The sequence below is a fragment of the Eumetopias jubatus genome, unplaced genomic scaffold (genome assembly GCF_037043125.1).
Source record: "Eumetopias jubatus isolate StellerSeaLion01/CBP00866 unplaced genomic scaffold, mEumJub1_p1.0 scaffold_2, whole genome shotgun sequence".
Taxonomy (NCBI): domain Eukaryota; kingdom Metazoa; phylum Chordata; class Mammalia; order Carnivora; family Otariidae; genus Eumetopias; species Eumetopias jubatus.
The window spans coordinates 172,723,113-172,746,010 of NW_028274808.1; the positions used below are offsets into that span (position 1 = coordinate 172,723,113).

General features: G+C 35.3%; 1 protein-coding gene across 5 annotated transcripts in view; it reads left to right on the top strand.

The window, feature by feature from the left end:
- Positions 1–22,898, top strand: part of ARAP2 (ArfGAP with RhoGAP domain, ankyrin repeat and PH domain 2) — a 181,023-nt gene that overhangs the window by 20,610 nt on the left and 137,515 nt on the right. For 4 of the 5 annotated variants that reach the window (XM_088021221.1, XM_088021224.1, XM_028087704.2 and 1 more), the window contains exons 3-7: positions 2,550–2,608; positions 3,663–3,742; positions 4,474–4,565; positions 6,479–6,832; positions 21,783–21,852. In XM_088021221.1, coding sequence (XP_087877347.1) covers positions 2,550–2,608; positions 3,663–3,742; positions 4,474–4,565; positions 6,479–6,832; positions 21,783–21,852 — 655 coding nt within the window. The remainder of the gene's footprint in view (positions 1–2,549; positions 2,609–3,662; positions 3,743–4,473; positions 4,566–6,478; positions 6,833–21,782; positions 21,853–22,898) is intronic. The other variant, XM_088021223.1, reaches the window with a different exon arrangement.

Genomic DNA, 22,898 nt, shown 5'->3' on the forward strand with positions numbered 1-22,898 from the left:
ATTTTCATTTTTGGTTTTTGTAGTCTATTCAAGACACATTTGTGTACTCAAAGGTTGCAAAGATTTTCTTGTGTTTATTTACAGAAGTTTTAGAGCTTTAGCATTGACCTGTAGGTCTAAACTCCATTTCAAGTTAACTTTTGTATATGGTATGAAGTGATGGTTGGTATTCACTTCTTTTTTCCATTGAGAGAACCAGTTGTTCTTGCAACATGTGCTGAAGAGACTATCCTTTCCCCATTGAATCGCCTTGACGGCTTGTTCAAAAACTGGTAGACCACAGATGTGTGGGAGTTATGTGGTATTTTTATTCTGCTCTATTACTTTATGTGCCTAACATTTCACCAGTAACACTGATTTGATTGTTATAGGTTTAGACTAAATATTGAAACTGTATAAATCTTCCAGTTTGTTCTTTTAAATATTTATTCGACCATTCCAGGTTATTTATTTGTGCATGTAAATTTTAGAGTCACCTTGTCAGTTTCTATATAAAAGCTCACTAGAATTCTGAGATTATGTTGACTGTGTATGTCAATATTTGGAGAATTGGTATCTTAGCAATATTGAGTCTTCCAGTCCATTAACATGGTATATCTCTTTATTTTGGTCTTTAATTTTTCAGTGTTATATGGCTTTCAGTGTGCAGATCATGTTTTGATCTATTTACCACTGAGTATTTCATGTTATGGGTATTATTATAAAAGTTGTATTTCAAACTATTTTTCCAGTTGCTCAATGCTAGTAATTAGAAATACTGTTAAATTTGTTAACATTTCCCCCTTATCATGGGACCTTGCTAGACTTACTTGTTAATTTAGGAATCTTTTTGGTAGGTTCCTTAGGATTTTCTACTTAATAGATACCTTCTGCTTATAAGAGATCATCCTTTCCAATGTGCATGCCTTTTTCTTTCTTTCACTTACATTGCACTGGTGGGGACCTCTGAAATAATGTGAATGTAAGTGGTGAGAGCAGACCTCCTTGTCTTTCTCTTAATCTTAAGAATAACCATTCAGCCTTTAACATGAATTATGGCGTAGGTTTTCCATAAATGCCCTTTATTAGGTTGAGGAAGTTTCCTTCTCTTCCTAGTTTACTGAGAGTCTTTGTCATAAATGGATGTTGAATTTTGTCTGTTGGTTTTTCTGGGTCTGTTATGAAAATGTGATTTTTTTTCTCTTTTCTTAGTTTGGTGAATTACATTGATTTTTCCCATGTTAAACCAACTTTGCTCTCCTGGGCTAAATCTCATCTGGTTATAATATATTATTTGTATAGGTTGTTAGATTTGATTTGCTAATATTTTGTTAATGAGTTTTGCATCTGAGTTCATGAGGGATATTTCTCTAACAGTTATCTGTAGTTTTGTTTTTGACTGGCTTTGTTATCTGTAGTACCGATCTTATGGAATGAATTGGGAAATAGTCTCTCCTTCCCTATTTTCTGAAAAAGTTCACATAGAATTGGTATTATTTCTTCCTGATATGTTTGGTGGAATTCATCAGTGAAATGTCTCAGCCTAGAGTTTTTTGTTGGTACGTGACTAGTTACTAATTCAGTTTCTCTGATAGATACAGGGATATTAAGATTTTTGTTTTCTTTATTATATTTGATAATTTATGTCTCAGATAATTTTTCTGTTTCATCTAAGTTGTTGAATTTATGGGCATAAAGTTTTTTTCTTAATAATCTGTAAGTATCCCTTTAATGTTTGTAGCATTTGTAGTGATGTCCTCTTTCACTCCTGATACTGGTAGTTTCTGTCTTGCTTTCATTTTTCATCCCTGAGGTTTATCAGTTTTATCAATCTTTTTGAAAAACCATCTTTAGTTACAGTGATTTTACAGTTTTGTCTATATTTTATTTTGTTGGTTTCTATTCTTTTTTTATATCCTTGCTTGTGGTTACTTGGGCAGATACATATTTAAGAGACATTAAGGACACTCTCCTGATACATTTAGATGGATTTAAAAATAGAACTCTTTCGTATAGTAGTGGATTTTCATTGCAGCTGTTTCCACAGTGTTTTCTTTCTCTGTCATTATTATTATGTTGTATTCTAATTAATTTACCTGAAATCTTTCTCTCCCAAGACAGCAAATTTTTTAAAAAAAGGTCTTGTGTATTTTCATACTATGCTCATAGAGTCAACAAATTTTTGACTCAATATTGTAAAGCTAATGACAAAATAACCACATAAATACTGAAATCTAGTTAGAAAATTTGTTTCTCACAAGGATATGGCTAGCAGTTTTGAAATTCCATTGTGCATACTAGCATTGGGTAACTATATTCATTTACTTCTGTGAATTATAAATGTAAGGGCAAATGCTTGTAAAATCCAGTGAAGGCTCTTTAAAGCTACTTAGAAAAACATTTATGGAATTTAGCCATTCTTTTTAATTAAAATAAAATTTATTTTTGAATAGTAGTTTTTTCTACCCAGCAGAATGCATGTCTCTATAATTAATCCTTTACTGAAGATAGTGATTTACTTATTTTTGCTTATCTGTTTTAATTTATCTATTTCCCCCCTTTGCTTTAAGCTATTTCCGTGAGAGAAGAAATGTTGCTACCTCAGCTGGAAAGTCTGTGACACAGGAAAGTGAGTCTCTGCATTTAAAGTCTTTGTAAATTAGCACTCATTTGACAGTCCTAAATGTGTCAAAATTGTGATAAAAAAAGCAGCCCACCTGTGGAACAGGGAATGATGTCTGCTAGGGTTCATAATACCTCAGATGCTTTTAAAGACGAGTGAATAAAAGACAGTAATATGTATTCAGACTCCTGAAAACCTGCACATACTAATGTAAAAAGATTTTTTTGCACTATTAGCCACAGTCGAAGCCATTTAACTAAATTAAATGGCTTCTGACTGAGCTTACAGGACAGATTTATCGAAAGTAATTTTGCTATGGTAACTGGAAAGGGCTGACATTACTTTGGTAAATTCATCGACAGGCTTTTCTTTCTTTTTGAAAGTTCTGCTTATATAAGTTCAGGAACATTCTTCTTAACATAAGAAGGTGAACACTTGGTTACTGACCCTTTAAAAAATTTCTGCCATAACAAAATGCAAGTGTTGAGAATTCTTGTAGATCTGTGTATTTCAAGGACAGTGGAAATTCTCTTGAAATAACTTATTTACAGGTGTGTTAGTGGTTGTTATGTTAGATTATATTAAGTGGATCCTGGTAGTTTGATACAATATCTAGCTCTTATGTTAGTGAACTTTCAGTAATTCAGTTACTGAAAATTATAGATCTAATACTAATTTTCTGCCATTAATACTATTATTCTCTTGTTTAGGAAATAATATTATAAATGGCATCATGAGTATTTGCATCATATGTGGGAAATGTGTTTAGTTATGTTAATATGGATCTTAGATGTTAGCGAGGACACATATGACACATCACACTTTAGGAAACGGTGAGTAATGTGTCCTGGTCGTGAAGTGAGAGGCATACACAGCGAGTTCTACATCAAGAAGACCATGGGAAGAGTTGATTTGGGGGTGAAAATTATAAGCATAATTTTGGACTCAGAATAAAGCTTAAGTTGTGCTATTGCTATAAAATAATTAAACACATGACTTTTTAAAAAGTAATATTTCACATTATTCACATCTTTTCATTCTCATCCTATCATTTCCCCAGAAGATTCAAATGAGGAAAATTCATCTTCCATTTTTCCTTATGGAGAGACCTTTCTCTTCCAGAGACTAGAAAATTCCAAGGTTAGTTCCATACATTTTCATTTTTTTTCCATATTCAAGTCTTTGCTTTTCTGTCTATATAGCATCTTCATTTTCATTTAAAGTGTTTGAAGAACGAGTTATATTGAAGAAAGACATTTCCAGTCAGTAAAATTCTGTTCAGTAAAATAATGGTAAATGTGTATCTTTAAATATATTTCACAAAAACATGTTCAATTTCAGGAATACAAGAGGGGAGGTTTTCAGAATTTTCCAATTTTCAGAATTTTCCAAAAGATAAGTTACTTTAAAGCCAAACCCCAGAGAAAGCAAAAGCAAACAAACAGAAATCCCCTCGATTTTGCTTTGCCTTATACCCAAATATCTAATTCTAACTATACATCTTAATTATTCAGTTTATCACCTAGCCTTTCCTCTTGTGCTCTTTTTTTGTATTTTATTTCTTGGTCACAATAAAAGAGAAGTTGGAAGACAAAAAGTGACAAAGTAAAAGTAAATAAATTTTGTCCTTGGTTGGCATCTTCTGTTTTTCTTGGTTGAAATGATGAATTATTAATGATTTAGGTATAATATTGAAAAAGGCATCAAATATCGTCTCCCTAATTAAGTTGTTTTTACTGACAATTGATTTAAGCAGTTAGACATTTATGTAAGAAACTAAACTCAGATGTTGTGGATATTTGCAGAATATTGCTATCCTAAAAAAAGTGTATATATATCCTAAAAATATATATATATATATATTTTAATAGAAGAGGTCTATAAAGAATGAATTTTGGACCCATGAAGAAACACTCAAAGGGGAAACAACTACTGAAAGAAACTCTTTTCTCGTCAGATCAAGGTATGAGGTCATGATTGATGATGATTAATTCTTTTGAATAAAATGTTATACAGTGTTGACTTCTTGCTCATACTATATTTCTAAGAAAATAGTTTACATTGGTAAGTTCAAATCTTTCCAGATGTTTTAGTAGTGGCACTTATTTTAATAATTGAATTTAGAATCTGTAAATCGGGTACATAGTGATATTCTGCAGCAGTTTATATTTGTTTTCCTAATTGAAACCACTCTTTCTGTCCCGAAGTGGCAGATATGTGGTGCACCCAACTGCACATTAAAGATAGGTTAGTTTGAAGGAGAAAGAGGCAGTGCAAAAGATATTACTGAGGTGCAGCATTTTTATAAATGTAATATATCCTTTTTATTGGAAGTTCAGCATTGACAAGGAGCTTAACAGTTATCCAGTTATTTGGATCACACATTCAATTAAACAGTTTATGAGGCACCAACTTAAATTTTAGTTTTCTCAGTTTTATTAGGACTTGGTGTACTGCATCATTACCTAATGTTCATTTCATTTTTGATTTTTATCCTTCCCTTTCCAAGGCTGACACTGTTATGTGTTTTTTTCTTTCTTTTTCACAGGGGGGTGAACAGGGAGAGGGAGGGAGTAAATCTTAAGCAGTCTCCACATCCAGCGCAGAGCCTGATGTGGGGGTTCAATCTCATGACCCTGAGATCATGACCTGAGCTGAAATCAAGAGTTGGACGCTTAACGAACTGAGCCACCCAGGTGCCCCAGTTGTGGGTTTTCTTAAGTTGAAATTAAATAATTGAGGACCTTCAGTTAGCATTTGATATGAATGTGTTCTAATGCAAAATGTGGAAGGGGTCAGGTGAAATCATTCTTTTAAGGAAATAATAGTTTTTAGAACACTATATCCAGAAGGATGTAATTTGAGCCCTATGCTTATTTATTTCATCGATTAGCAAAAACTTCTTTGCAATGAGTTTTATTATACATAAATGAGTGAATCTGTTTTGTCATTCCTTAAGTCTATAGCAATATGCTTAGCTATTAGGAATGTCTTCCAGTGAATATTATAGGTTACACAGCTTTTACCTTCTGATCGTACCCTGACTCTCATTTTCTGGCCAACAGTGTGGTGCAGTTTTTCCTCATTAGTGTTGCAAAATAATGCAAAAGCTTTCACCAGTTGGATATACTCCTTGTTTTCTTACGTTATGATGGAACATAAGATTCTTGGAATTGAATAGTAGAGAGCCAGAGAAGGGCAACAAGTTTGGAAGTAAGATCTCCAAATAGATGAGGTAGTGTTTCACAATGTTGCCCCAGGGCTAGAGGTTGGGCCAGCTACATAATTGTGTTGGTGAAGATATGAAATCGTGATGCAGGGAATATGGTCAGTCTCCACCCTTACTACCAGTCTGCACCCAACCCCCTAGAATAAACAGATTAATGACATGTAAGAAAAATGATACTACTTCTAGCAGTGTTCAGATATGTCTTAGTGTAATAAGAGATTTCTATTTAAATTTTCTGGAAGAATTTTAAAAATTATCAGATGGATTAATTGAACTCCTAAGAGTTTTCAGACCTTTAATTTCTGTGATTTCGGGGCATGTGGGTGGCTTATTCAGTTATGCGTCGGTCTCTTGGTTTTGGTGTAGGTCTTGATCTCAGGGTCTCATGATTAGGGTCCTGGGATTGAGTACCCACCTGGAGCTCCATGCTCAGCAGAGAATCTGCTTCTCTCTCTTTCTCCCTCTCTCTCTTTTTCCCGTCCCCCTGCTCACATGCCTGCATGCATGCACACACATGTGTGCTCTTTCTCTCCAAAAATAAATCTTAAAAAATTTTTCTTTGATTTGTTTTTTTAATTTACAAAGTAACCAGTGGCTTAAATGACATATGGCACTTTGAAATGTTAACACCATTTATTTCCATTTAGCCTATATGATAACAGGAAGGAGAATATAAGTGACGACAAAGTGGAAGATATTTGGATACCTCGAGAGGACAAAAATAATTTTCCAATAGACTCTGCTTCAGAATCAGAATATTCAACAGTAGAAGAATGCTTTCAGAGCTTAAGAAGAAAAAACTCAAAGGCATCTAAATCTAGGACTCAGAAAGCATTGACTATAGACCCCGTCAATAGGCACAGTTATCCATTAAGCTCAACAAGTGGAAATGCTGAGTCCTCGATCGTTTCCTCAAATGCAATATCTCCCTATGCCTGTTTTTATGGATCCTCTGCAAGGAAGGTTAAATCGGGATGGCTAGACAAACTGTCTCCTCAAGGGTATGTAGTTATTCATTTTTCCCCCCAATAGCATATTTTTTAATGGTTCAAGTTTACCCATTTCTAAACTTGGCTAGGTTGCTGCTACTTCTCACCCCTCCCCCACCTCCCCTCACACAGATACAGTTTTTAGGGACTTTCAGTGAACTTCTGCAAATGCTGTTCTTCAGTCATAAGGAGGAACATGTGCAATGTGCAGTGTAGTATGTGGAATGCTGGGATAAAGTTCTGAATAGCAAATTGAAACTGAAAGTTGCAATTTCACGTCTAGATCCTTGATGTCAGTTTCTAACTTTACACTAAAGTGCACTGTGTCTCAATTTGTAGCAAAGAAAAACAACACAGATTGAGTTGGTATTACTAGGCCCACACTGTTTGGCTTTTGCTCATATTATAACAGTGTTCTGTTTGGGAATACAAGTCTTAATTGTAGTTAGGGAAAGTACATCATTGTTAGATTTCGGGCTTCATTGTTACTGATATATTTTGATTTTTGTATGTTGCACAGAAGGTCAGAGTCCCTTGAATATTATACTTTTAAAACAGATTTATCATTTCAGATGTTTACAGAGAAACTTATGTCCTTTAAGGGTCTTACAGTACTGAGAAATATTTGGGGGAGGGATTGTGTTTAGTTAGAATTGTTTTCCAGCATCCCGATTTTTGAATGTCTTTTTGAAATATTTACTTGAAATATTCCTCATGAATTATTAAGTTATTTTGGGATTAAATCTCTTGTGTTTAAGTAGTTAATGTGGTGAATCCCTGCAATGTGCTGGTTTTCTTTGTTCCCCCTAAAATGTGTATCATTTCTAGAAAGCCTTGGTTGGACCTAAAATAAATTTTATTAGTAGAAAATTACCTGAAGAAGCATTAGTTGACTAGTGGGTAGCAGACATTATGTTTCTGAAGAAAGTGAAAAAAAAATCCCAATACCTTTATGGTTAGTAATTATATAGTTAATACTTTATACCATTGCATTCTTTTAGCCAATTAGATGTTGAATAAACTGAAACAGAGTACTTCTTAGTACCAGTTATCTTGTCTCCTTTCTTTATATTAGGTTACATTAGGGTGACAAAGTAGTGAACTATGCCTACTCTTCATCAGTCATCAGTATTATTGGTAACTATGTAGTCTAATAGCAAAGGTATAAGTAAGCGCTCAAAGGTACACACAGGTGGTGTGAAACAGTGAGCTTGAATATTCTCGAATCTTTCATTTCTGTAAAATTGAAGTGTTTAGGGAGATCCGAGCGCTCTCTCACTTATCACCAGAAGATTTAGCAGACTCTGGTTATAGAGCCCCCAGAAGCTGTGATTTCCTGCATGATCTCTGGTGGTACCTTGCTCTCTGCAGGGTTGATATGTTTATGCTCCAGGCACACTGAAAAAGCTTCACCATCATTGGCTACCTCTGGGACATTTAGAACATTTTTCCTCTCTATTTATCAGAACTCAGACTTTCCATCCTTTCTATTCTGAATCTGCCTAAGGTTAGATGCTGTAAGTTGTCTAGATTTATGTTTTTCCATTTTAGGGGAAATAATTGAGTTTTCTGGCTTAACAGTTTTTCTCCTGGGTACCAGGATGAATGAAAATCATGAAATTAAAGGAAGTTGTTATATCACCAAGAGATTAAACTCTTCTACATGATTTTATTGCTATGACTTGAAAAGAAGAATGTGTTACTGGCCAAGAAGCATGTATTACTTATTAGAAGTAGAATCTGAATTTCTCCTTTTCCCTAATTGGACTCTGTATGCTATTGTAAGGGTGTTTAAGATGCTCATTAATTGGACAAAGTGATGCTTGCCCACTCCTTAAGCAGAGGTTCCTGAGCCTTATTGAACTCATGGTCACATGTCTGTGTGATGCAGGTAACGCTGCTGTAGATGGCATTCTGGACTCTAGAGAGAAGGTATCAGCAAACTTTTTCTGTAAAGGATCAGATAAAATATATTTTCAATCGGATACAGCCTCTGTGGGATATCTGTGGGAAATCAGCAACTCAGCAGTTGTAGCTTGAGAGCAGCCACAGAGAATATGTAAACCAATGAATGAGGCTGTGTTTCAATAAGACTTTATTTATAAACACACAATGGGCCAGATTTGGCCTGTGGGCCATAGAGGCATAAAACAGATTAGAGAGTTGGCTAGAACCTTATACCAGCTGCTTCTATTTCCCCTGGGCCCCAAGTAGAAAATTATAACCGGATAGATCACAAAGTATGGGAAACTGCTTTCTATTGTTCTAATAAATATAGAAGTCATAGTCATAAGAAGCAGGAGCCTTCTTTGGGGACCTGTGCACTTGTCATTCTTTGTCCTGGAGTGCTCTTCCCCGCAGAGCAGCATGGCTTGTGTCCTTCCTCCCTCAAGTTCTTGCGGCAGTATCTCCTTTGCATTGAGGTCCTGAACACTAAAGTTAAAATTATCACTACCTCTCCCCCCCCCCACTGCCCCATCACTCCCTTAATTACTTTATTTTTCTCTTTGGGGCTCATATGCTAGTTGATTTATTTTATGTACACTCCGTGGGGATAGTCATCTGTGTTGGTTTTTGTTTACTGTGATATCCTCAGCAGCTAGAATGTAGCCTGACACGTGGCAGATGCTCTTAGTATTTGTTGTTGAATGAAATCAGTGAAAAAACAAGCATTAGATATATTTTTTCTTTAAATTTTTTAAAAACAGGCAGTTTTTTTTATGTATAGGGATTTTTAAATAAGAACTGAACTCCAACACAATATTGGTTGAAAATCTGCAGGTGCATTGATAACACTGATATACGTTAACATTGCAGTGGACTCTCAGTGTTCTTTTTATGATTCTGTTTCCCTCTTAAAAACATGTGTTTTTTCAAAACACAGTTTATAAAAACAAGGAGCCACACTCAGTTATCCTTCTCCAAATAGTGTTTGGACCTGTCCTCATTCATGAGGGACAGTAAACAAAATAATCACATTTATAATCTGGATTTACTTCATGTGACTGTTTGCTTTTGCAATGGAAATGCCAGTCCTGAATCAATGTAGAGTATGTGAAAACTGCCTAATATTTAGCAAGAGAGTAATTGTAACATCATGCAACTAAAGAAATACTAAAACATTTATAGTTGGGCTTAAAGTATGAACATTCACTTAGCTATTTGAATTATCTAATTACAACATAGCCTGATACTATCAATTTCAAAAATTTTATGGAAGGAACCTAATAAAATGTTGACCCTGGGTCTGTGATTAGTGTTTCAAACAGGTCAAGCAGATGAAAAACTTAATAAATGGTACTTGTTTAAAAAAACCTAAAAATTCATTGGGTTTTGAAGATAAAAAAAAAAAGCAAGGCTTTCTCCCTCCCTCTTCCTTACTGTAACTGATAAGCTGAAGCTCTTCACTCAATCTGAGTGGATGCAAATCTGAAAGACCGGGTAGAATTTATTCCAGCATTTCTCAAATATGTAACTGGGAGGAAGCATTCCGGTAAGTTACTGTGAAGAAAGGCGAATGTGGTGAATGTGCTTTACCCCTCCTGGGAGATGCACATGGTGAAATATCCAAGCATATCTGCAACAAAGGAACCTTTTTGACATTTTAACTTGCTGTTTTCTAAAGATATTTGTGTGTTCAGTATAATGCATCACCATTTTTGTAAAAATTGCAGTGTATCTCAAGGAATTCATATTTTACTTGAGAATATGTTTTGTGACTTTATTTCTTACTCAGCGGAACTCCTCTTTAACAAATTATTAACTTTTTCTCCATGGAGAGGCATCGTATGGTAATCTGAGCCTAGAACAGCAGAAGCTGAATATGTGAGGCTAACTCAGCAATTCGGATATAGAATATGCTTAAGAATTTGTGGAGTAATACAAATATGTGCAAGATGTGTGTGTTTCTTGTCTTTTTTGTGTCTTCCATTTAGGGCAGAAAAAAGGAAGCGTCTACTAACTGGTGCAGAAAAATCCTCAAGCGTACAGAATTGTGAAGTTACAGAGGGGTTTAGAAAACATTTCTTCCAAGATTTTCTAGGGAGAGGAATTAGCAGTTCAGTTGGCCTTTGGAAAATGGATAAGATTTTAACTGGCACTTTTAGAAGAAATACTTTTCTGGCTAGATGGAATGAAAGGACCCTGACGTAGTTGATATCTGGAGGTACTGAAGTCTGTGAGATGGTAGCAGGGGTTGGTCAGGTTATTTTATTGGAGATGCGAGTTTGGGCTCTAGAACCAGGAGGGAGAAACTGCCGGTGGATTGATTGCATGTTCAGGTTGAACAGAGAACTGAAGAAAATGAAAAAGGCAATGGTCAAATACCAAGAAAAGATAAAATCCTGGTCAGGAGTTAGGAGTCCGATCATCCAGAAGCCCTTTGGGAAACCAGGGCTTAGACTGTTGGTGCCTCTGTCAGTGACTGATTTTCCGGCTTGTGCCCAGCGTCTCCAAGGCTGCTTTCATTGAGCTATTCCTCACCCTGATACACAAGTATGGGAGCACCTCAAGTTTCCTGGGAATGCTGACCTCTGGTTGGCCTTTCAGTGAAAAGCAAATGTAGTGGAAAGTTGACAAGTCTATCTGACCAGGATGTAATGTACCAATCACTGTGTTGAACTTCAAGTTAAATCTTAAATCTTTGATAAAAAGTATCTAGTTGGTCGTTTCTCAAATCACACATCCTTTGTAAAGACTGTGCCAAGCAAATAAAAAGCTTCAATATTTTATTTGTAATTTGAGGAAACAGTTTCTGAGTTTTCGTGTTTAGCAAGTAACACGACTAATTTCTTTCAGTCTGCTTAGTGGCAGAGAAATGAATGTGAGGGTGTTGGAATCAGACAAACTGAAATTAGAGTTGTAAGCCATCTGTTGGTCATTGGCTATGTATCCTAGAACCTTCATTTCCCACGTGAAAGTATAGGGTCAAGACTTCCTCTGTGGGATCAGTTGGAAAAGTAGATAACATTGGGCCTGACACTTAATTGGGGCTCAATAAACTGCAGTTTCCTTTCTCTTCAGAAGAACGTCATTTTATTTCAGGTGACCTTTGATAATGAGTTCTAGTCAGTTCTTATTTACCTTGGAAAATGTAAAGAAAGCATGTGTTCACATTAAACTTTTAAAATTAAGGTTTTGGTGATTGTAAAAGCATGTGGTTTAGAGTGTCAAAGTTGTACATGGTTTGTTAAAAAAAACAAAACACATAGCAACTTTCCCTCCTCCCACTTCATCACAAGAGACAGCTGCTTTCAATTCTTTTAGTAGTTTCTTTGGTTTTTACTTTGTATATCTTAATATTCTTTTTAATATATATTTTTTTTGCATTTTTTTTTTAATAGGCTCCGTGCCTAGTGTGGGGCTTAAACGCATGACCCTGAGATCAAGAGTCACATGCTCTAGAGACTGAGTCAGCCAGGCGCCCCATCTTAATAATATTTTTATACCTTTTTTTCTCCTCACTTTTCACTGTTAGAGATTATCTTTTGAGGTACTACCATGGAATATAATGTTTACTCATTTTTATCACTGTCCCCCATGCCTCCTTCTGGCATAGACACAGTTCCTATTTATCATCCCTTTCATTATAGTTGTACAAAATGGTTAGATTCTATCTGTATATAATTTTATGGCCTCATGACTGGAAATGCTGCTCATATATAATTTTTGATTTTTTTATTTGCTTGTTTTTTTATATACTTGTTGTTCGTTCATCCCAAAATTCTTCTGAAGGACCATAAATCTGTGAAGTAACCAAAATACTTACCAATTTCATCATCGCTCAGCCTCCTAAGGAAACTTCTGTTTGGGCTGGTGGTTCTTCAGGCCTCCTGCACAGTATACCAGTTAACTTTCTATGATCTCTTTCATTATTGTCCTGGGGATTCTCTATGCTGGGTGTTTTTGCCTTTCCTCAATCTTGTGTCATTGTCTACCCACCAACACACCCACCCATGCTTCTTGGAGTTTCCTGAGAAATGGTGGATAGGAGGGACAGTTTTTGAGACTTTGTATATTTGAAAGTGTCACTTTCTTCCTAAGGATGCTTATCGATAATTTATCATGGTTCTGAAATCTTGATGAGAAAGAATACTCCCTCCAGATCAGCAATCCACAGTCTTCTAGGTCTCTGGTATTGTAGAGCTGGTATTGAGAAATCCAATTCTCAGTCCTTTATATGTAGCCTGTTTTTTAGTTCTGGGAGATTTTCTTGTTTTATTTCTTTGTTAACTATTCTTTTTTTTCCTAAACTTCTTGGTAGTTTGGTGTTGGACCTCCCACACCAAAATGTTGATAAAATGTAGCTTTTCCATTTTCCATTTCTGGGGACTTTCTTCAGTTATATTTTCTAACCCACTTTTGTTTTTTGTTATCCTATATTTAATATAGAAAGCATCTTCTTTTGACTGGCCTTTTTATAGCTTACTGTTATTGTCCCATGGACACAATATTTTCTGTTACCTCTCTGAAGATCTTATATTTTTTGAAGCTTTCTTTTCCTGTAGAATCTGTTTCTTTCAATTTTATTTCTTTTGGGGGGATCATTCCCCATCTTTTACCGTAGAGGTGTTTTCCTCAAATGTTTTATTAATCTTGGGCTGTTTACATTTAAAGTGGGATCTTACTAAGCTGATTGGTACAGGTTCTGATGAGTCCTGTTATTTCTTACAAGATGATCTTCCTGGACTTTTCTTAATATGTTTCCTTGGTGAGTCCTCATGCCAGTATCTTTTAAATGAGTCTCTTTCCTTGAAGGTGATAAGACTGGTAAAACAGCTTTTTGGGAGCTTAGTAGGGAGCGTGGGCTTCGAGTATAAATATTTATGATGCAGACTTTTGGTTCTTCTGCTTTGAATACTGCCCCTTACCTTCAGTCATGTTGAGCGTCCCAGTCCAGAGATGCTTCCGTTTGATTTTCTGCAGGGAATGAAACTCTGCTATACTATTGAGCAAGAAGAGGGGAATTTTTCTAGCAGTGTGAAGAGAGGGAGGAGTCTGGGATGGAGCAATGAAGGGCACAAGTTTATCTCTTAAAGTGCCTTTCAGCAAATCTTATTTTTGGCACCCCCTCTCCTCCTCAGTCACTTCCAGAGTTACTTGATGTCTTCCATCTCCTGAGACTTTCTGAAATTTTGTGGGTAAATTGGTTTTTCTCTCATTTTGATTTGTTGCAGGCTTAGCAACCAGCTCTCGGAAACTTCCTAAGTCAGGCCTCTATCCTTCCTTCTGCTTTCTTGGTTCCTAAATATTGTTCTTATTTTCTACTTCTCTGGTTGTTATTGTTGGTTTGTAGGTATTTATTTTTGTGGATTTTTTTTTTAATCCTTTGAAGCTTTGGGAGTAGAAGTAAATGCAAGCTTTTAACTGATCATCTTAACTGGAAGCTGGTTTCCTGTTTGTGTGTGTGTACAGAATATGACTGCATAAAATAAAGAGGTGTGAATCATTTAACATAGCTTTTCATATACTATGACATGTAAGCTCTCGGTGAGTATTATAAAAATTGATAGTGACATACTAAAATGAATGTTTTATTATTGACTTTGGAAAGTTTATTTTAACCTGAAATTTTACATTAAAATAACATTTGTTTTTTCTTATTGAAAGAGGTATAGCCAAGAGAAGCTGGGATTTCAGAGAATTTTGGTTTGTTTTTGGTTTTTTTGGCCCCAATTCATTTTGGTTCACCTAATCTTGGAAACTGTCATTTTGATTTGCTTAAAAGTGAGGAAATGCATCTTAGAATAGAGAAGTGCTGGCATTTTGCACTTGATCTTAGCCAAAAGACCAAGAAACGATAGTGCTGGCATGTTATACAAATATAATAATTTCTTGCATCTGTACTTATAAAACACTTCTAACTAATACTGCATCATTTAAAAGCCTCATACTTAATAGGTAAAATAAATAAAAAATGAATAATTAGATAAAAGTATGCACTTTTCGAAATTGTGGTAGTTCTAAAACATTGAGGCTAGTTGGAGTAGCGAGTAAGACATAATATGCCTATAATTCTTCAGGATTATGTAAACAAGGAAGATGAATCTGAATCACCATGTTGATACCCTTTTCATTAGATACTATTTAGAATAATTGAGAAGTATATTTGTGATGATTTAAATTAGAGAGCCATAAATTTGACTTAGTGCCTTTGAGGTTCATTTCAGTTGTGTTATATTTAATGATGGTTTGGTAGCCTTATATTAATATCATTGGTCACCGTACTTGTTTATTTGGGGATTTTTTTTTTTTTTGAACTAAAATATTAAATCTTTTCAACAACAACAGCAAAAAAACTCCCGGGGCGCCTGGGTGGCTCAGTCATTAAGCATCTGCCTTCAGCTTGGGTCATGATCCCAGGGTCCTGGGATCGAGCCCCGCATCTGGCTCTCTGCTCGGCGGAGAGCCTGCTTCTCCCTCTCCCTCTGCCTGCCTCTCTGCCTACTTGTGCTCTCTGTCAAATAATAAAAAACAAAAAACAAAACAAAAAAAACTCCCAAAACTCTGTTGGCACTTAGGAATGAAATTAAAACAGGAGTACCTCTGTATGAGTACTTCATAAATACAGATTTAATTGTATGTACACTGTTGTTAAAAAAAATAATTTCTAAGATACACAGTTTTGAGACAACAAAAACTGACACCAGGTGGTAAGGCTGTATTTATGATAGCAGTTGTAACTTTACACCAGCTGCCCTACCAGAGCTCAGGGGAAGAGTTTATAGAATTCGTTCCATAATGTGGCACAAGCCTTATGAATTATTCTAAAAAAGCTTCTTAAAGAAATGTTTCCCTTCAGAACCCTAAAATCAAAATAGGATAAGACCTAATATGTTTCATGTCTGCTCTACCTTTTTTCCTGAAGGAATTCTGACACACTTTGCAAAATTGAATTCACATATAAAGTGGATAGAGGTCAAATGTTATCACTGCCTAAAGTAAAGGGATGTCCAGGATGCCTTGCTATAAAACGTTCCAGTGTGTTTTGCTTCGTGGTCAAGAGCACAGACTTTGGGACCAGATTGCCTGGATATGACTCCCAGATATGCTCTTTGCTAGTCATGTGACAAATTATATAACCTGCTAGTGCCTCTGTGCCTTGATCTGTAAAATGGGAATAATAATTACCTCATAGGGTTGCTTAGAGGTTGAAATGAATTAATATTTGCGTATGCCTTGCAACAGCGCCTAGAACAAAGCACAACATACTGTTTGCTGTTTTGTGGTATTTATTATGCCAAATAAATTCTTAATTGACCGAGGCTTTCTCTTTTCTTTGTAATAATTCATTATTATTTCAGATCTAATTTGTGTGCTATGACAGTAGAAACACAGCCTAGGATGACCCTGTATTTTATACCATGTCTTTATTTTTAGCATTCACTAAGCAAATTAAGCCGTTAAGTGAAATTTAAGGGAAAACGCTTAACTTACATCAGAGTAAATGTTTAAAGTACTTTTGGAACTGCTAACTGTGGGTAGTAGATTAATTTTACATAATTCCAGTGGAATTAGTTGTCTGATGTCTAATAACCTTTTATAAATATGTGAAATATATAACCCTTGCACAGAGAAGATAGTTCTTAAAACTTTAGTATTCATTGATACTTATTTTAAAATTGTACATTGACATTTAGAAACACCTTCTCAGGTACTCCCTTATTATTTCATTTAAATTTAATTTGTAGGCTTTACCAACATTAAATCTGAGTTTCCATTCGCTGGAAAGGAGAATAATGTGAGAAGGGATATATATGTAAGTTCTTATCTATAATTACCAGTTATTAGAATTCAGTATTGAACTTACGTGTAGAAAACAGTTAATTGAATGTTGACATATTTAATGAGCAAAATAGATTGAACAATATTTATATATATTTAGTTTTAGAAACATTTGTATTAATTTATATTTTTAAATAGGAATATGTCAAATGCATACATTTTTTAAAAAGTGTATTTTAAAAGTGCTTAAACATAAAATGTATTTTTAAATTATATGGGTATTAGTGATGAATTTTCCAAGCTTTCTGTAGGCTCTAATTTTTCTGTGATTACAAGGTATTTTAGAAAGCCTTTATTTTTACATATTAAAAAAATCTGGTCTTTAGTATTTGAAAAAAACAAAAAATGAAATGAGGAAATGGAGGGTAAAATGTTTTAGTGGTGTTTCTCTTCTCTCTATATAAATAATGCAAATTTGAGTAAGCATTTTTCAGTGACAAATATATTCCTTTGTTCATTAAAAATTTATTAAGCACATTTTATTGCTAGGAACTGTGGCAGTCGCTGGTTTTATATTGATAAACAAAATAGAACTGGTTTCTCCACTGAGGTATCTCAATATCTAGCATGGAGATGGGTGAAGCAAAACAAATACATAAATACAAAGTCTGTTAGGTGTCATGAAGTGAAGAAATGGAGCAAGAGACCAAGGGGATCTGTAGGATCTGTATGGTAGTGTAAGGATGTCTACTTGGAGGGAATGCTTTCAGGCTGAGGTTTCAAGGATAAGGAGCCGGCCCTGTCCAGAGCAGACAGGGAGCATTCCAAGCAGGGAAAATCGCATCTGAGAAGGCCTGGGGGCAGGAGTCTAGAGATAGCAAGCAATATGGCTGGAGGATGGTGTCCACAGAGTAAGTCCCCACAGATTTGATGGCTGGCTGGATGAATGAATGACAGCAGAAGGAGAGGGTTAATCATAGGATTGCCAAGTAGCTCTCTCCAACTGCAAAATGGTTGTTTCCTTAGCTGCTACACCATGTGGCTTCTCTTTCCATTTCACTGTCAGCTGGGATTTGTCCTCCATAGATTATTAGATTTAATAATCTAAGAATATTGAGTTAAAATGGTTGAACACATCTAACAGTTAACCTGGTAGCTGTGAAAACTAAATGGGTGGGAGACTATCTCTGAAACTGCGTCTTACAGAGGCTGAGGTTTTGGATGAGGCTTTCCTCAGAGAGCCAAGGATAGAGTGTGTCCTTTGTCATCAGTGCCCAAGAGGAGATGTGGTCAGATGGTGGTACCTTTGATCCCTAAATTGTCTGCCCTGTCTCTTCCCCTTCTCATTTTTCTGTGGGTACAAATGTTATACTCCTGGATGATGCCTCACATCCCAAACCATCTATCTAGTTGGTGATGGAATTCTGAGGAAGCTTTTTGAGTCTGAGTGGCTGCAATTAACGATCTTAAGTAAAACATATTAGAGTAGGTTTTAAAACTTTTTTTCACTCTGTGCTTTGGCAGGTTTTGAAACTTTGAATTTAATTTTGAGTTTTCAGAAGTTTTCCTGTCTTCCACCAACCTTTTTTTTTTTTTTAAAGATGCTGATTATTTGAATGTTAGTCATTGAGGTTTATTTGTCATCTTGCTAAAGGAACTGCACTCATGTCACTCATTCACTTAACAAATTCTTTTTTTAGTGCCATACATGTCTCTGTGTTAGTTGCAGATCGTGTAGTGAAAGATGAAACACTCTCGGAGTTTGTCCTTGTAAAGCATAGGGTATGGTATGGGAGACAGACATTGAGCAAGTAAACAAATACCCACACACACACACACACACACACACACACAGATTGTGTTAAGTATTAGGAGGAAAAGGTGTGCTTTGAGAGAAAATAACTTTGTCATCTGCTTTGGATTGGCTCATTGGGAAGCAGTATTTGTGTAGGTACGATAGGTAGAACTCTGAAAGAGGAGGAGTCAGTAGCAAAGGGAATAGAGGGGTAATGGTAATCATTTCCCTAAAAGATGTTGATTGTTTTTATTCTGAAATGGAAGATTATGTATACTGTTGAGCTCCAGCTTACCACCATTCACAAAGTAAGGTGGGTAGGGCCCAAAATAAAAATCTTGATTTACAGAATTATTGCCGACATTGTGTGGGAAGATGTGTATTTACCTGTGTTCAAGTATGACAGAGATCAACATGAAATGAGTGCAGAGTGATTGATTTGTTCAATGTATAATTACTTTGTATTTAATACTTCTTTACCTTTTAATATTTTTAAGGCAAGGAATTTAAAGAACTCTTGGGTTTTAAAAACTAGATGTCTAACTATTGCATGTTTCACGGTTAAGAAATCAGACCAAGAGAAGTTAAAAAGGGGCAGAAAGATGATGGAAAGAAAGCTGAGTAGTTATGCTTATGATTTCAAGGTGTTTATTGTTACTTCATAATTAATTCAAATGCTTATATATGGAAATATCTGTCCTGATGAACTTTGAAACTTTTATCCATTTGATCAGGTTTGCTCTAATTTTATGTAAAGCCGAACAGATCAGTGTGGGAGGCTTGCTGCATTTCACTCGAGTGATACATGTTTGGTGCTCAGAAAACAGCTGGGAAGGCAAGGTCTCCACACTTCCATATGTTCTTTTTTCTATCTTTAAATCTTAGGAAAACCACAGAAAGTTAAACTAATCCCTTATCCTAAACATGTTAGCAAACTACAAATGGAAAAGGTAGACATGGTTGTTTTTTACATATTTGCTTAGAAATGACTTTATTTAAACAGGAAGTTAGTTTTCATATATATCATTTGTATTAGAAGCTAAAAGTATATTGTGTCAAGTAGAGAAAGCCACTTAGAGAATAGGAATATCTGACTTCAGGGAAGGGTTCTGAAACAAAACAAGAACAAGCCCAAGTGGGAATTGGTTCTTCACTTTTCCCTTATACAGTCAGAAAAAGTTTTTCTTTTAAACCTAAACAGGAAACATGTGATTATGTTATTTTGCTTTGTTTCTCATTATTTTTCCATGATCATCTTAAATTGCATTTGCCTTTCATCTGATTCTTTTTGAAAAATGTTAATATTTCAGTGAATTTTGGATGATTGTAAAGGATTCTCTATATGGGGCTTTTTTCAGCTCATTTGATCAAAATTAAGTAATTCATAAATCCAACTGACAAAGCTTTGTTATTTTGGCAAAATATTATTCATGCTCCAAAGCAAAAGTAAAGGTAAAATAAGATAAATGCTGTAAGCTTAATGAAGGATGAAAGCTTATATTATTTTTTTAAATGTTTTTTAAAAAAATTATTTTTATGTAAACTCTATTCCCAGTCTGGGGCTTGAACTCATAACCCTGAGATCAAAAGTTGCATGCTGTACCAACTGAGCTAGTCAGGTGCCCCTATATTATCTTTATTAAGGGATTATTTCTGTTAGGGGAAATGGGTGCAGTGCTAGTGTTTCTCACCACACTTTTGTGCTAATCCTTATAAATTTGGATACTAATACCCTTAATAATATCATTGTTTTATTTATTTAATTTTTTTATTTGAATATAGTTGACATACAATGTTACATTAGTTCTAGAGTGTAGCCAACAACACTTTTACAATATCATTGGCTATATTCCCTGGGCTGTGTCTTTTATTTCCATAACTTATTCATTCCATAACTGGAAACTTGTACCTCCCATTTCTCTTTACCCATTTTAACCATCCTCCTAACCCTCTCCCCTCTGACAATCATCAGTTCTCTGTATTTATAGGTTTGATTCTGCTTTTTGTTTGTTTATTCATTTGTTTTGTTTTTTAGATTTCACATGAGTGAAATCCTAAGGTATTTGTCTTTCTCATCCTGACTTATTTCACTTAGCATAATCTTTTCTAGGTCTATCCACATTGTCACAAATGGCAAGATCTCATCCTTTTTTTATGGCTGCATCATATTCTGTTGTATGTATATGTGTGTATGTACACACACACACACTTTTATCCATTCATTTATGGATGGACTTTTGGATTGCTTCCATATCTTGGCTATTGTAAATAAAGCTGCAGTAAACATGAGGTGCATATATCTTTTCGAAATGCTGTTTTGTGTGTGTTTTTTAGGTACTCTGTAGTGGAATTACTGGATCATAGGGTAGCTCTATTTTTAATTTTTTGAGGAGCCTCCATACTATTTTGCACAGAGGCTGTACCAATTTACATTTCCAGCAATGAGGAATTGGTTCATGAGGGTTCGTTCCTATTTCTCCATATCCTCCTTAACACTTGTTATTTGTTGTGGTTTTGATTCTAGACATTTTGACAGGTGTAATGTAATATCTCTTTACAGTTTTAGATTTGCATTTCCCTGATGATTAGTGATGTTGAGCATCTTTTCTTGTGTCTCTTGGCCATCTGTATGTGTTGTTTGGAAAAATGTCTATTAAGTTCCTCTATCCATTTTTAATTGAATTGCTTTTTTTTTTTTGGTGTTGTGTAAGTTGTTTATATATTTTGAATATTAAGCCCTTATCAGATATATCATTTGCAAATATCTTCTCCCATTCAGTAGATTGCCTTTTTGTTTTGTTGATGGCTTCCTTCACTGTGCAAAAGCTTTTTATTTTGAAGTAGTCCCAGTAGTCTATTTTTGCTGTTGTTTCCCTTGCCCTAGGAGAAGTATCTAGAAAACTGCTGCCACAGCTGATGTTAGAGAAATTATTGCCTATATTCTCTTCTAGTATTCTTATGGTTTCAGATTTCATAGTTAGGTATTTAATCCATTTTGAGTTTATTTTTGTGGATGGTGTTAGAAAGTGGTCCAGTTTCATTCTTTCGCATGTAGCTGTCCAGTTTTCCTAACACCATTTGTTGAAGAGACTGTCTTTTTCCCATTGGATATTCTTGCCTTCTTTGTGGTAGATGAATTAATTGACCACATAAATGTGGGTTTATTTCTGGGCTCTCTATTCCATTTCATTGATCTATGTGTCTATTTTTGTGCCAGTACCAACAGCATCGTTGTTTTAAATACTTATGTTAACTGATTAGGAAATGTCATTTTATGTTTTTTTCCCTACATGCCATTGCCAAAACGTACACTGTCATAGCCTAATGCTTTTTTACACTGTTTAACAACAAATAGGAATGTACTCAACAGTTACACTACAAATGTATTTAAAATCCAAGTTCATGATACTTGAATGTAAAATAACAGTTTCATATGTTTTACAGAAAACGCATGTTTCAGAAGAGATGGGTGAAATTTGATGGCCTTAGCATTTCTTATTACAATAACGAGAAGGTAAGAATATTTTATAGTTCTCAAAGATTTTCTTGCATATCCAAGGTACACTTCAGTACTAAGCAAGCAATTTGGTTTTTAAGAATAGAAGTTGGATTGCCAACATGAACAGAGTTTGCATATGGTGAAACACTCTGTTCATAGTTTAACTTTTCTTTACACATAAAATTTGGATTTAAAAAAATTACACATCCAACAATTATTTATGGAGTGTCTTCTACAAACAACAGGAATTGTTGTGAATGATGTAAGGATGAATAAAAAATTATCTTTCTCTTAGAAAGCACTAAGGAATGTTTACAAAAGGATACTACAGGTAGGCAACACAAGGAGAGGTTACTTTGTATCTGAAAGGGCATGGAAGAACCAAAGAAGGCTTCTTGCATGAGATGATTTCATTTGCCATGGTCTTGAAAAAGAGGAATGTTTGCACATTGGGACCAGAGAGACTAGGATGTGGTAACAGAGAGAACCATGAGATGTCCAGATGCGAAGTCAGTTTTCTGATTGGAAAATAGAATATATGAAGGAAAATCCAACCAAGAAATGGGCAGAAGACATGAACAGGCATTTTTCCAAAGAAGACATCCGAATGGCCAACAGACACATGAAAAAGTGCTCAACATCGCTCAGCATCAGGGAAATCCAAATCAAAACCTCAATGAGATACCACCTCACACCAGTCAGAATGGCTAAAATTAACAAGTCAGGAAACGACAGATGTTGGCGGGGATGTGGAGAAAGGGGAACCCTCCTACACTGTTGGTGGGAATGCAAGCTGGTGCAGCCACTCTGGAAAACAGTATGGAGGTTCCTCAAACAGTTGAAAATAGAGCTACCATACGATCCAGCAATTGCACTCCTGGGTATTTACCCCAAAGATACAAATGTAGGGATCCAAAGGGGTACGTGCACCCCAATGTTTATAGCAGCAGTGTTCACAATAGCCAAACTGTGGAAAGAGCCAAGATGTCCATCAATGGATTAATGGATAAAGAAGCTGTGGTATATATATACAATGGAATATTATGCAGCCATCAAAAAAA